Here is a 13,060-nt window from a genome sequence, read left to right on the forward strand (position 1 = left end):
GCTCTGTCCGCCAGAACACACAGGATCTCCCAGTGGCCACCCATTTTAATTCCGCTTCCCATTCCAATATGTCCATCCACAGCCTCCTCTACTGTTGTCACTTTTTAAATCTACTCCTCAGCTTTTTTACTCCAGTCCTGTTGAAAGGTTTTAGCCCGAAATGTCAACTGGACTTTTTTCCAAAGATTCTCCCTAGTCTGCTGAGTTCCTCCAGCATTTTGTGTGTGTTGCTCGGATTTCCAGCATCTGCAGGCTTTCTCTTACATATCCTTTCTCAGATCAAACTGCTCACCGTATTTGAAGTGTGATCTGACCAATGCCTTCTAAAGCTTTAGCATTACATCCTTGCTTTTATATTCTTGTCTTCTCCCATACACTTCCCTACACTGTATTCCATCTGCACTTCTTTGCCCATTCTCCTAATCTGTTCAAGTCCTTTTGTAGACTCACTGCTTCCTCAGCACTGCCTGCCCCCTCCACCTATGTTTAAATCATCTGCAAACGTTGCGCAAAGCCATCAATTCAACCACCCAGGTCATTGACATATAATGTAAAGTGAAGCAGTCCCAACACCAACCCCTGAGGAACATCACTAGTCCCCAAGAGCCAGCCAAAGAAAGCCTCTTTTATTCCAATTCTTTGCTTTGTGGAAGTCTTTGGCATATATAAATAAAACAGAATTTTAAATAATGTTGCTGTTCCAACCCAAAACATTATCACTGCAATATGGACAAGACATGCCACAAGAAACATGTTACACTAAGACAGAAAATTACTATGTAGTCAAAAGAGAATGCAGATGCTGGAATCTGAAGCAACAAACTGCTAGAGGAGCTCAGCGGTTGAGCAGCATCTGTGCAGGACAAGGAACTGCTGACATTTCCGATCAAGACCTTGAATCACGACCAGGAATGGAGGAGAAAACCAGCTGGTACAGTCAGCCCTCCTTATCCGTGGGGAATTGGTTCCGGGACCCCTCGCTGATTCCAAAATTCGCGGATGCTCAAGTCCCTTATTCAACCTGTATCAATCCGGTGGATCTTAGGACCTAGTGGAACCCCAGACCTTATTTAACCTGTCTCAGTTCAGTGGACGTTAGGACCCAGCGCCAGAGCTCTGAATGTGCAGTGTTTCTGTTCACAAAAATAATCGCGAACACGATTGAAAATAAAGTGGAAATATTAAAAGCCATTGGAAAGAGGTGAAACGCCATCGGTCATTGGAAAAGCGTTAGGCTACATCAGTCAAAGATCGAAACAATTTTAAAGGATAAAGTGAGAAAGGCTCTAACCCGATGAAAGCTACAATTATTACAAAGCAACGCAGTGGTTTAATTATTAGGTTTTGGGGTCTTGGGTTTTTGATCCTCCAAATCAACCCGGCACAGTGGAGAGCGCACTCCATAGCGATCTATCACTAGATCAAACTCGGGAACTTCCCAAGCCCGGCGCTGAAACATTTGTTCTTAAGTGTTTTATATGGATAGAAAGGTAAAATATATACTATATACTAAGGCAAACGTTTGACTAACTGATGCTAAATAAAACCAGATGTACCTGTTCCGACTTACTTAGTAAGAGAACTTCCGATTTTTTTCGATCCCGATGCATGATAACCCACGCACATCCTCCCGTATACTTTAAATCATCTCTAGATTACTTATAATACCTAATACAATGTAAATGCTATGTAAAATGGTTGTTATACTGCATTGTTTGGGGAATAATGACAAGAAAAAAAGTCTGTACATGCTTGAACAACAAGTGCTGGAAGAGCACTTCCGGGTGTTCGCGATTGGTTGAATTCGCGCATGCGGAATCCGCGTATAAGGAGAGCCGACTGTATAAAGAGAAGAGAATGAAAGGTGAGTGGGGTTAATATAACTGGAAGCTTTGCGTGAAATCAGTTACAGTTTCATGCACTGAGTTGTATAACATAAGACAAACCTGTTGGAACACAACAATAAATGCAAAATCTGGTTTACTGAAAGTTGACCAAATTACTAGAATGCTTTGTGAAGACAACGAAATTTTAAACTTTAATTCTTAACAAACTGTCACTACTATGTTGATGAATTTTCTGTTAATAGATGGCTAATGGGAAATAGCAACTTTGCATGTCAAAAAGTCATGACAATTAGCATATTTGCGACCTTGGGCACCAAAGCAAGTCATAAGTCCTCGAAAAGAATAGATCAAAGGATCATTTGGCAACTTGTTTTAGGAATGGGCTTATGACTTGCAAGGGATAGGACTAATTAACTGTATAAGTGGAAGTCAAATGCACACTTTACATTTCAAGAGCCAATACAGTACAATGACTGAGCAAAAATCAAAGGAGTTGATTTAATTCAGGTGCAGCGTTGTTCCGTAATTATCCCAATCCAACTCTGACAAAAGTTAAAAGGTTTAGAATTCTACTAGATCAACAAAGGAACTGATTGTGCACCTACAGCAAATAACAAATGTACTTTAGGAAATTGCTAAGAAGATTACTGTGTTTCTGTGTTTATATAATGTTTGATAACACAAAGAAAAATAATACTAAGCTTTTCTGTACATGTTTATTCATTATCATGTAATATCAGACAAAATATATCATTCTGATGATAAAGGATATGAATGCTAAAGTTGTAAAACAAGATGGTAATATTGCCAGGAATGACAGAGGTGAGTGATTCATAGACTGATGTTGTGCAAATGATCATAGAACAACAAACACATAGTTTGAGCAGCACACAAGAAGGTTGTGGACTTGGAGAAGCCCAGAAGCCACAGTCAAACAGACTACACCACAATCATCAAGTGTTTCAGGAAAGCCGTGCAACAGTAGGCATATCCAGAAGCAGACTGTGAGAGTCACCATGTTCCATTAGACCTGGCTTGCATGAGAGATTCTAACAGGCTTGATCACTGTCTGGTACAGGGGGCTACTGCACAGGATCTAAAGAAGCTATAGAAAGCTGTAAAATTAGTCAGCTTTATCATGGGTGCCAGTCTCTGTAGTATCCACAACATCTTCAAGGAGCGGTGCCTCAGAAAGGCGATGTCCGTTAATGAGGACCCCCATCACCCAGGACATACCACTTCTTATTGTTACCATCAGGAAAGAAGTACAGAAGCCTGAAGGAAAATACTCAGCGATTCAGGAACTGCTTCTTCCCCTCTGCCGCCTGATGTCTAAATGGACATTGAACCCATGAACGCTACTTTTAATGTATTTTAATGTAACTATTTAATATAAATTTATATACTTGCTGTAAATCATTTATTTTTTTTCTATATTTATCATGTATTGCATTACATGCTGCCAATAAATTAACAAATTTCATGACATACACTGGTGATATTAAACTGATTCTGATTTGGACATGAAGATGAAATACACTGTAGCAGTGAAGAATAGATATGAAGCTCTGACAGTGGAGAAACCAGTTGAAGTTTAAAAAGGCAGGGTGGATGGGTCTAATGAAGTGATACCGAAAACGAAAAGATAAAGTGGGCGACAGATGAAATTCTGGATCTAATGAAAGAAAGACAGAAAATTATGCCAAAGAACACCAACAAATATAAAACTTTGAACAAAGAAATCAAGCAAAAATGTAGGGAAGTCAAAGAAGAATGGATAACTGGAGAAAGCGAAGAGATAGAGAAACTAAAAAATTCTGGCAATATGCAAAAGAAGGTACTAAATATTCTGAAGATAATCAATGTCTGAAGATAAATATGGATCCACACTCAAGGAAAAAGCAGATATACAGGCTAAATGGTTGACTTGCTGATTTGTTTGAAGATACAAAAAGAGAGAATTCAATAATTACTATTATGCAATCAGAAAGTAAAGCAACAGTGGGGAAAATGAAAAAGAATCAGGCATTAGGACCAGATAGCATTACTATAGAAATGATTCAAGCACAGAAGATTTCAGGATTGAAAGGTTGACAGATTTGCTGAATGAAGTATATGATAACAGGAAAACACCAGAGGAAATGAGCTAGTCTGTATTTACTGCATTGCTGAAAAAAACATGGAGCAATTGAATGCAAGTTACAGTTTGCAATTGGTTTGATGAGTTATGTTGTGAAATTCTTGATACAAATCATTATGATGAAAGCAAGAGAAAGCATGAAACCGGAGACTGTTCAAACAGAGGTGTGGAGAGGCATAAATAACATAACTGGCTTCAACCAGCCTAGCCGCAGAGCCTCAGAATGCAGTCGTGAATGGGCTAATGAGTTAAACCAATTCTTCAATAGGTTTAACAATTGCACTCCTGTTCACACCCCCCCCCCTCAGCACACCAGTCCAAGTACTAAGACACCCAATGCTCCCTCAGCACCAACACCTCTCCTCCCCTTTTCAATTCAATGGATGAACAACACTGGTTACCACTGTCTACCTCCCCTCTTTGCCCTGCACCTACCATCCATACCCCCACATACCAACAGCTATTGACCCGATCTTCACCTCCCTCAGCCCCCACCTTCCACCATGGACTCACCTTCACCACTGAGCAGGTGAGAAGGACTCTGGGCAAACTCAGACATGGCAAAGCATCGGGACCAGACGGTGTGAACCCCAAGGTTCTGAAGGAGTGTGCTGAGCAGTTGTGTGGTGTTCTCCAGCACGCTTTCAATCTGAGTTTCAGCCTGGAAGGGGTCCCAACTGTGTGGAAAACATCATGTGTGGTCCCAGTACCCAAGAAGGGCCAACCAAAAGCCTTGAATGTCTACCATCCAGTGGCCCTGATCTCACACATTATGAAGACCCTAGAGAGGTTGGTCCTGGCTCACCTCCAACCTCTAGTCAGATCAGACCTCGATCCCTGCAGTTTGCCTACCAGGAGCACATTGGAGTTGACAGGGCTGTCATCTCCCTGCGAACAGAACCTTCTTCCATTTGGATAAACAGGGCAGCACTGTGAGGATCATGCTTTTGATTTCTCAAGTGCCTTCAATACCATGCAGCCCTCATTGCTGTGGGAAAAGCTCCGTTCAATGCAGGCTGGCACCGCCCTTGCATCCTGGACACTGGACCACCTGACTGGTACAGACCAGTTTGCATGGCTTCAGAGCTGTGTGTCAAACATGGCTATAAGCAGCACTGGGACCCCACAGGGGAATTTATTGGCTGCCTTCCTGTTCACCCTGTATAGCTCAGACTTTAGGTACAACAATGAGTCACGTCATCTGCAGAAATTCTCTGATGACTCAGCAATAGTTGGGTGTATAAAGGGAGGACAAGAGAATAAATATCGGGCCCTGGTGGAGGACTTAGTCAAATGGTGCAAGCTGAATCATCTGCAGCTCAATATCAGTAAGACAAAGGAGATGGTGATGGTCTTCAGGAAGACCAAGCCTGCACTGCTCCCTGTTACTATTGATGGTGAGGACATGAAAGTGGTGAGAACCTACAAGTACTGTTACGAATGTGGAGCAAATCTGATGGGCAGAAGGGTCCCGAATCGCCAATGCTCACCCCCCCCCCCTTTTTGAGAATCGCAAGATCGCTATTATTTCGGGTCTGAGACCCAGGAAATGAGAGAGATATACAGCATGCCATCATGTCAATAATGAGAGAGAGACACACAGAATACACAAGGTTTGGAATGTCTCCTGGCATAAGTGGAACGGAACCACTGACTACAGCTATTGTCTCTTGGAGAAGGAATTGTGTATTGAGTACTGTACTATTCATTGAAACCCCTCAGGGGTCAACCAGAGTGGTCTGGTTGAGGGATTGCATCACCCAACCTGATTGACATCTGAGACCCCGTGAGTGAGGATAAAAGAGGAGTCTGGGGAACACCCCTTTAGATGCACCAGGAGAAACGCTAGAAATCCAGTGACAGCGTTTTATAGCGAAAGCCGGTGGGAGCTCGTCTGCATCCTCCCTTGCCTGGGTGGCGGGCTCACCACGGAAGAACGGTTTAGCTAAAGGAGAGGTCACACTTGAACAGCCACACCAACGAGACACCGACGGATCGAAATCATAAAGGAAGGTTAGCAAAATACTTAGTGGTAACTGTTCCCATTCTCCTATCTCTCTCTCTCTCCAACAATTGCAACACAGCGACACCCAAACGACGGCAGCCTGTGTGAACTGCAGCGAACTTTATATTTCCATCAGACAATTCATTATCCCCTAGACAACGATAGAGCTTATTTCTTATTGATTAATATTATACCCGCACTTTTAGGTTTAGTATTGACGACGTATATTATCTGTATATTTGCATTGATATTATTTTTGTGTATTTTTACTAATAAATACTGTTAAAAATAGTATCATCAGACTCCAATGGACATCTCTATCGTTGCTGGTAAGTAACCCAGTTACGGGGTTCGTAACAGTACCTGGGGATGCACCTGGATGACAGATTTGAGTGGAGCACCAACACAGAGGCTGTGTACAAGAAGGGCCAGAATTGCCTCTACTTCCTGAGGAGACGGGTGATGCCAACAGGCTCAATAAACTGATTAGAAAGGCTGGCTCTGTTATAGGAGTCAAAGTGGACACACTGGAAGATGTAGTAGAACAAAGGACCCTATGGAAAATCCTGGCAATTCTGGACAATGATTCCCACCCTCTGCAAGCCACTTTTACAACTCCTTTGTTTGCATCTTCAGAAATAGGAATCTCCTATTTACATCTTTAATATCTCTACTTTCCCCTTTTAGGGTTCTTTTGAAGATCCTGACCTGGAGTTACACACTGACTTTGTTTCTTTGCGGGAGTGGGACCCACTCTCAGGGTTTCACAATTGGCTGTTATTCGATATGTCAAGGATGAGGCCCAAGAGATTAGCTCGCCTTCAGAGTTCCAGGATCTCGTGTTTCTGGAGAAGGGCAGACTGAAGGTCGGTGTCTCTGTAGGAATCCGGTGTATCATGGGAGATGGAAGATCGAAAGCAGCAAGCTGGTTGCTGGCTATGTGCCGATAGACCCAAGTTCTTTGGGCACAGTGCTCGGATAAAGCAACACAATGGACTTTTAACATCATAAATCAGTGGGTTGTTTGTTATGTCTCTCCTCTCACCATGAAACGGAGACACCTCTTTCTCCCTTATTAGGGAGAGCGAGAGCCTGTGGTCTGTTGAATACCGGGTAAACGAGTAGTCTTTGGGGTACTACAAATCTGTGTTTTTACTGATGCTTTGCTGCATGCTTGAGTGCTCGGTGGTGAGTGCTGTTGCTTTTTTTTTACTGGTGTGGGAGGGGGGATTGTAGCTTTGCTGCTGCTTACCCGTGCGAGGGGATGCCGGGAGGGCGGGGGGTTTGTGGAGTTCTAACATTTAACCGTCATTCATTCTTTGGGGGCACTCCTCTGTTTCCATGGATGGTTGCAAAGAAAACGTATTTCAGGATGAATATTGTATATATTTCTCTGACATTAAATGTACCTTGGAAACCTTTGAACTTTTAGTAATAAGACTTAAGACAACTGCATTATATGAGGTCAATCTTACCCTCGGCCATTAGGCTCTATAATGCATCAACCTATAGTTGGGGAAGTGATGACCCCCTCCTGTTAGACTGTTACCTATTTTTAATTCTTTTACTCCTCTTCTAATATTTGTATATCTGTGCACTTGTAATACTACTGTGACACTGTAATTTCCTTTGGGGTCAATAAAGTGTCTATCTAACTAACTAACCACAAGACGACTAAATGTATGGTTGTCACAAATACAGAAATGTGAACTGAAGTTCAATTACTTAGGGAGCACGATAACATCTAACAGTAGGGCTGATGTTGAAATTACGAGGAGGATTGGGGTTGCTAAATGCACATTTGAGCAAGATACTAAAGAATGACATAACTTCTATGGGTATGAAACTCCGAGTGTTGTGGTGCTACTTTCATTCCACACTAACATATGGAAGTAAACGCTGGACAATATCAAAGCAAAATGAGGGAAGACTCAATACTGCAGAAAAGTAATTTTCAAGAAGAATGATGAAAATATTGTGGAAGGACAGAGTGACGAACGAGGAAGTGTCATGAAAAGCCGGAATAAGAAGAGAGCCGATATCATAAATCAGGAAACAGCAGCTGGAATTTCTGGGACACATACTGAGGAAGAAGCTCAAACATCTTGCAATGATGGGATAAACTGATAGAAGAAACAGTCACAGTTGATAGCACATGACATTCATGAGTTACATCAAGGTACGGACAGGCAGAAGTTTTGAAGAGCTTATTAGAACTTCGCAGATTAAAGATAGATGGAAGACCAGGATCGCCTGCATCTTATGACATGGCACATAAATTTGATGATGAATATCAGACATGTCATATCAGATGAGATCAGTTTCAGGTTAGAAAGGCTGACTCTGTTATAGGAGTCAAACTGGACCAGAGGGCACAGTCTTAGAATACAAGGACGTTCCTTTAGAACAGAGATGAGGAATTCCTTCAGTCAGTGAGTAGTGAATCTGTGGAATTCATTGCCACAGAAGGCTGTGGAGGCCAAGTCATTAGGTATATTTAAAGTGGAGATTGATAGGTTCTTTATTAATAAGGGTGTCAAAGGTTACAGGGAGAAAGCAAGAGAATAGAGATGTGAGGGATAATAAATCATTCTTGATGGAACGGCGGAGCAGACACAATAGGCCAAATGGCCTAATTCTGTTCCTATGTCTTATGGATTTGAAAAAGAGGCAGGGAATACTAGATTTCAGTAAGCGCAGAGGTGACACATTATAGTTATCTAGCTCCACGTAGTACAGGCTCTCTACCTAATAAAGTGACCACTAAAGTGTATGCTCGTGGTCTTCTGCTGCTGTAGCTCATCCATTTCAAGTTTGGACATGATGTGCATTTAGAGATGTTCTTCTACACACCATGGCCATTCTCCTCTGACCTCTCTCACCCACAGAATTCCCCACTGGATGTCATTTGTTTTTTTGCACCGTTCTCTGTAAGCTAGACTGTAGTGCATGAAACTTTCAGGAGATCAGCAGTTTCTGAGATTACTCAAACCACCCCCTCTGGCACCAACAAGTATTCTATGATCAAAGTCACTTAGATCACGTTTTCCTCATTCTGAAGCTTGGTCTGGTGAACCTGTTGACCGTGTCTGCATATTTTTAGGCACTGAGTTGCCTGAAATTTGCACTAAAGAGCAGATATATAGGCATACATAATAAAATGGCTACTGAGTGTATATACATGAAGTGACAATTTTACCCGATAACACCGAGCACTCTTGCTTTTTGAGTCACAAGACAGTGAGTTCAAGTCATAACCACATAAACTTGGGCATAAATCCAGGGTGAAAATCCAATACTGTATTGCTGTCCTTGACTGAACTTGTTAGTTTGTGTATCCAAATCAAATCTTCTCTTAGACAATGCTGACACCTATCTTTTAAACTCATTCCATTATCAGAGTAAATGTTGAGCTCATAACTGTGCCAACTACTGACTGATTGCTCAACAAGGAGCCAGCCTGGATTCAATAGGCTCAATAGTCTTTCCACACATTCACCACTCTCTGTGTGAAGAATTTACCCCTGACATCCCCTCAATACCCATTTCTAAGCACCTTAAAGCTATGCCCCCTCATGTTAGCCATTTCAGCCATGGGAAAAAGCCTCTGGCTATCCACACAATCAATGCCCCTCATCATTTTGTTCACCTCTCATCCTCCATCACTCCAAGGAGAAAAGGCCAAGTACGCTCAACCAACTCTAAGGTACGCCCTCCAGTCCAGGCAACAGCTTTGTAAATCTCCGCTGCACTCTCCCTATAGTATCCACATCCTTCCTGTAGTGAGGTGACCAGAACTGAACACAGTCCTCCAAGTGGGTTCTGACCAAGGTCATATATAACTGTAACACTACTTCATGGGTCTTGAACTCATTTCCATATGCCTTCTTAACAACACTATAAACCTGCACAGCAGTTTTGAACATCCTATCGACAGGGCCCCAAGATCTCTCAGATCCTCCACGCTGCCAAGAGTCTTAGCATTTATATTATATTGTCCTCAAATGGACTTACCAAAATCAACCACTTCACACTTATCTGGGTTGAAGCTCATCTGCCACTTTTCAGCCCAGTTCTGCATCCTATCGATGTCCCACTGTAACCTCTGATAACCCTTCAGACCATCCACAATACTCCCAACCTTTGTGTCATCAGCAAACTTAGTAACACAGCCTTCTATTTCTTCATCCAGGTCATTTATAAAAATCGAAGAGGAGGGGTCCCAGAACAGATTCTTGCGGAACACCATTGGTCACCAACCTCCATGCAAAATATGAGCAATCTACAATCAGCCTTTGCCTTCTGTGGGCAAGCCAATTCTGGATCCACAAAGCAAGATCTCCTTAGATCCCTTACTTTCTGAAGGAGCCTTGCATGGGGAAGCTTATACACTACATCCATTGCTCTACCTTCATCAATGTGTTTAGTACTTCCTCAAACAATTCAATCACGCTCGTAGGGCACGATCTGCCCTTGACAAAGCCATGCTGACTATCCCTAATCAGATTATGTCTCTCCAAATGCTCATAAATCCTGTCCCTTCAGGATCTTCTCCAACAACTTTCCCACCACTGAAGTCAAACTCATTGATTCTATAATTTCCTGAGTTATTTCTACTCCCTTTCTTGAACAAGGGAACAACATTTGCAACCCTCCAATCCTCCGGTACTTCTCCTGATCACAGTGAATGGTACTGCTGGCTTGAAGGGCCGAATGACCTACTCCTACACCTATTGTCTATATATAAATAAATAAAGTCAGGGCACCTCTCCAACCCACACCTCCAATCTCATCTCATTGATTGGAACACCCGACTCCAAATAACTTCTGTGAAGGCATTACCCCAGAGGTTCACATACTTTTTTCCAACAAATACATGTAACATTGGATTAATTTTCTCAATAAATAAATGAACAAGTATAATGGTTCTGTGTTATTTATTTAATTAGGTTATCCTAATCTAGTTTTAGAACTTACATAAAGATCACATAAATCACATTCTAGGTCATATTTATGCAGAAATAGAGAAAATTCTACAGGGTTCACAAACTTTCTAGCACCACAGTATGATGACATATATGTACTTTGGTAATAAATTTATTTTGAACTTTTGAGCTTTAGTCCAAAGCAATAAATCATTTTGTTTTGCTGGGAGGGGGATTTCTCGTGTTGGCCAATAAAGTTCAACCCTGAGCCCAAAGGCTCTATCCTTCTTTTTAGAAATATACATTGGATCAACTTGCTCCAAAGAAAACGCTCAAACTGAAATTTTATATAGAGATACAGCACGGTAACAATCCTCTGCATTGAAATCTTCTGGTATTCCCTTTAATATACATCAATAAAGCTAGTCGAAACAAGAATAACATGTTCACAAACATTACCAGCAATATAACTGGCTGATCAGACTAGGATTTAAAACTGATTTTATTTCCACTAATATTGAAAATAGTGAACTTACTTGAGAGATGTTGCTTTCTGGTTAGAGCTTTTTGGAGTCAAGGGCTTGTCAACAGTAGAGTAGTTGTTGTGCAACATTGTGGTGACAGAATTCCCAACAGTTCCCTTGTTGCTCCTAAAAAGCAAAAACAAGGATGATTTATTCCACAAAGAAAGCTACAACATAGCCAAATTAGGATAAAAATACTGGTCCATGAACTGGATCTAAACTACATCTACATTCATTACTCAGTTAAGCAAACTCAAATAGTTTTGCTTGGGGAATGTTTTAGAACGGTACAACACAGGAAGAGGCTCCTTTTGCCCACAGTGCTTCATCAGTCCATGATGCCATCTGCCTGCCCATGATCCAAATCCCTTCATTCCCAGCCTGTTCTTGTGCTGGTGCAAATGCCTCTTAAGAGTTGCTAACACATCTGCTTCTACCACCTCTCCTAGCAGTGTGCTCCAGGCACCTACCACTCAGTCTTAAAAAAAACTTACCTTGTAAATATCAATTAGAGTTTCCCCTCTCATCTTAATGCCCACTGGTATTTGATTCTCTCACTATTTCTTACAGAGTAATCAAACAGTAGTTGTGGAAATTTGTTGAAGTAGACTGGAGATGGCAGCAATTCAATTGTAGAAGAGGAAAAATACAATCTCTTGGCTTCTCTGCCCTGAATTAAACTTCCTCTCATTTGGCAAGTGACAGCAGCATTGTTAAAAACACTATGACCCAAATTCTTCCTTGAGTAGTGAGCTCCACAGTTTTGATTCAGTGACAATGAAGGAACTCGGAATATATGAAACATTTTTCCTTGCTGTAAAATATAGAGTAACCAGTAACTTTAATTATAAACTTCAATGATCAGGCTGCTCAGACACCTTCACAGCTTGGTGATCTGTAGTTAATATTGTAAAATAAGCAGGCTGCCAATGTACTTACAAGCTCCCACAAACAGATGAGTGACAATAACCAAATAATCTGTGCTAGAGATGTTGAATGAAGGTATAAATATTGGCTGTCGTCTCTGGATATTATGGCTGCTCCTCTTAAATAGAACAATCAATATTTTGTGCCCATTAAGAAAGCAGATGGGACATGTTTTAAAAATTGTTTTTAATGGTTAGCATCTTTAGCACCATATTATCCCCAAGAATTGCATCACCCCAAATCTTTTTCCTCGAGCTTCTCAAATGAGACTGTAAACTTCCACTTTGGCGCACTCATAAGACTATGAAGTAAGTGCTACAAAGTGAAGGAACAGTTGGCATTGCTGATAAGTGAAATCTATGTTATTAATTATAAAGACTTCATATAATGACAGGCATCCATTAGTCTCATGAGACCATGGATTTGTGCCTTGGAAGGCTTCCAGGGTGCAGGCCTGGGCAAGGTTGTATGGAAGACGGGCAGTTGCCCATGCTACAAGTCTCCCCTCTCCATGCCACCAATGTTGTCCAAGGGAAGGGCATTAGGACCGATACAGCTTGGCACCGGTGTTGTCACAGAGCAATGTGTGAAAATCATATCATATCATGAAAAGGTTGTTGAAGGAAAGCTTCACAGGAGCATTCACAACGGTTATTGGTGCAGATAGAATGAATGCTGGAAGTAGATAACCA

At 41.6% G+C, this 13,060-nt stretch overlaps 1 protein-coding gene across 7 annotated transcripts in view; it reads right to left on the reverse strand.

Moving 5' to 3' along the window:
- Window positions 1–13,060, reverse strand: part of cep131 (centrosomal protein 131) — a 139,375-nt gene that overhangs the window by 93,935 nt on the left and 32,380 nt on the right. For all 7 annotated transcript variants that reach the window (XM_073026305.1, XM_073026307.1, XM_073026302.1 and 4 more), the window contains exon 6: window positions 11,454–11,567. In XM_073026305.1, coding sequence (XP_072882406.1) covers window positions 11,454–11,567 — 114 coding nt within the window. The remainder of the gene's footprint in view (window positions 1–11,453; window positions 11,568–13,060) is intronic.

The sequence above is a fragment of the Hemitrygon akajei genome, chromosome 22 (genome assembly GCF_048418815.1).
Source record: "Hemitrygon akajei chromosome 22, sHemAka1.3, whole genome shotgun sequence".
Classification (NCBI taxonomy): domain Eukaryota; kingdom Metazoa; phylum Chordata; class Chondrichthyes; order Myliobatiformes; family Dasyatidae; genus Hemitrygon; species Hemitrygon akajei.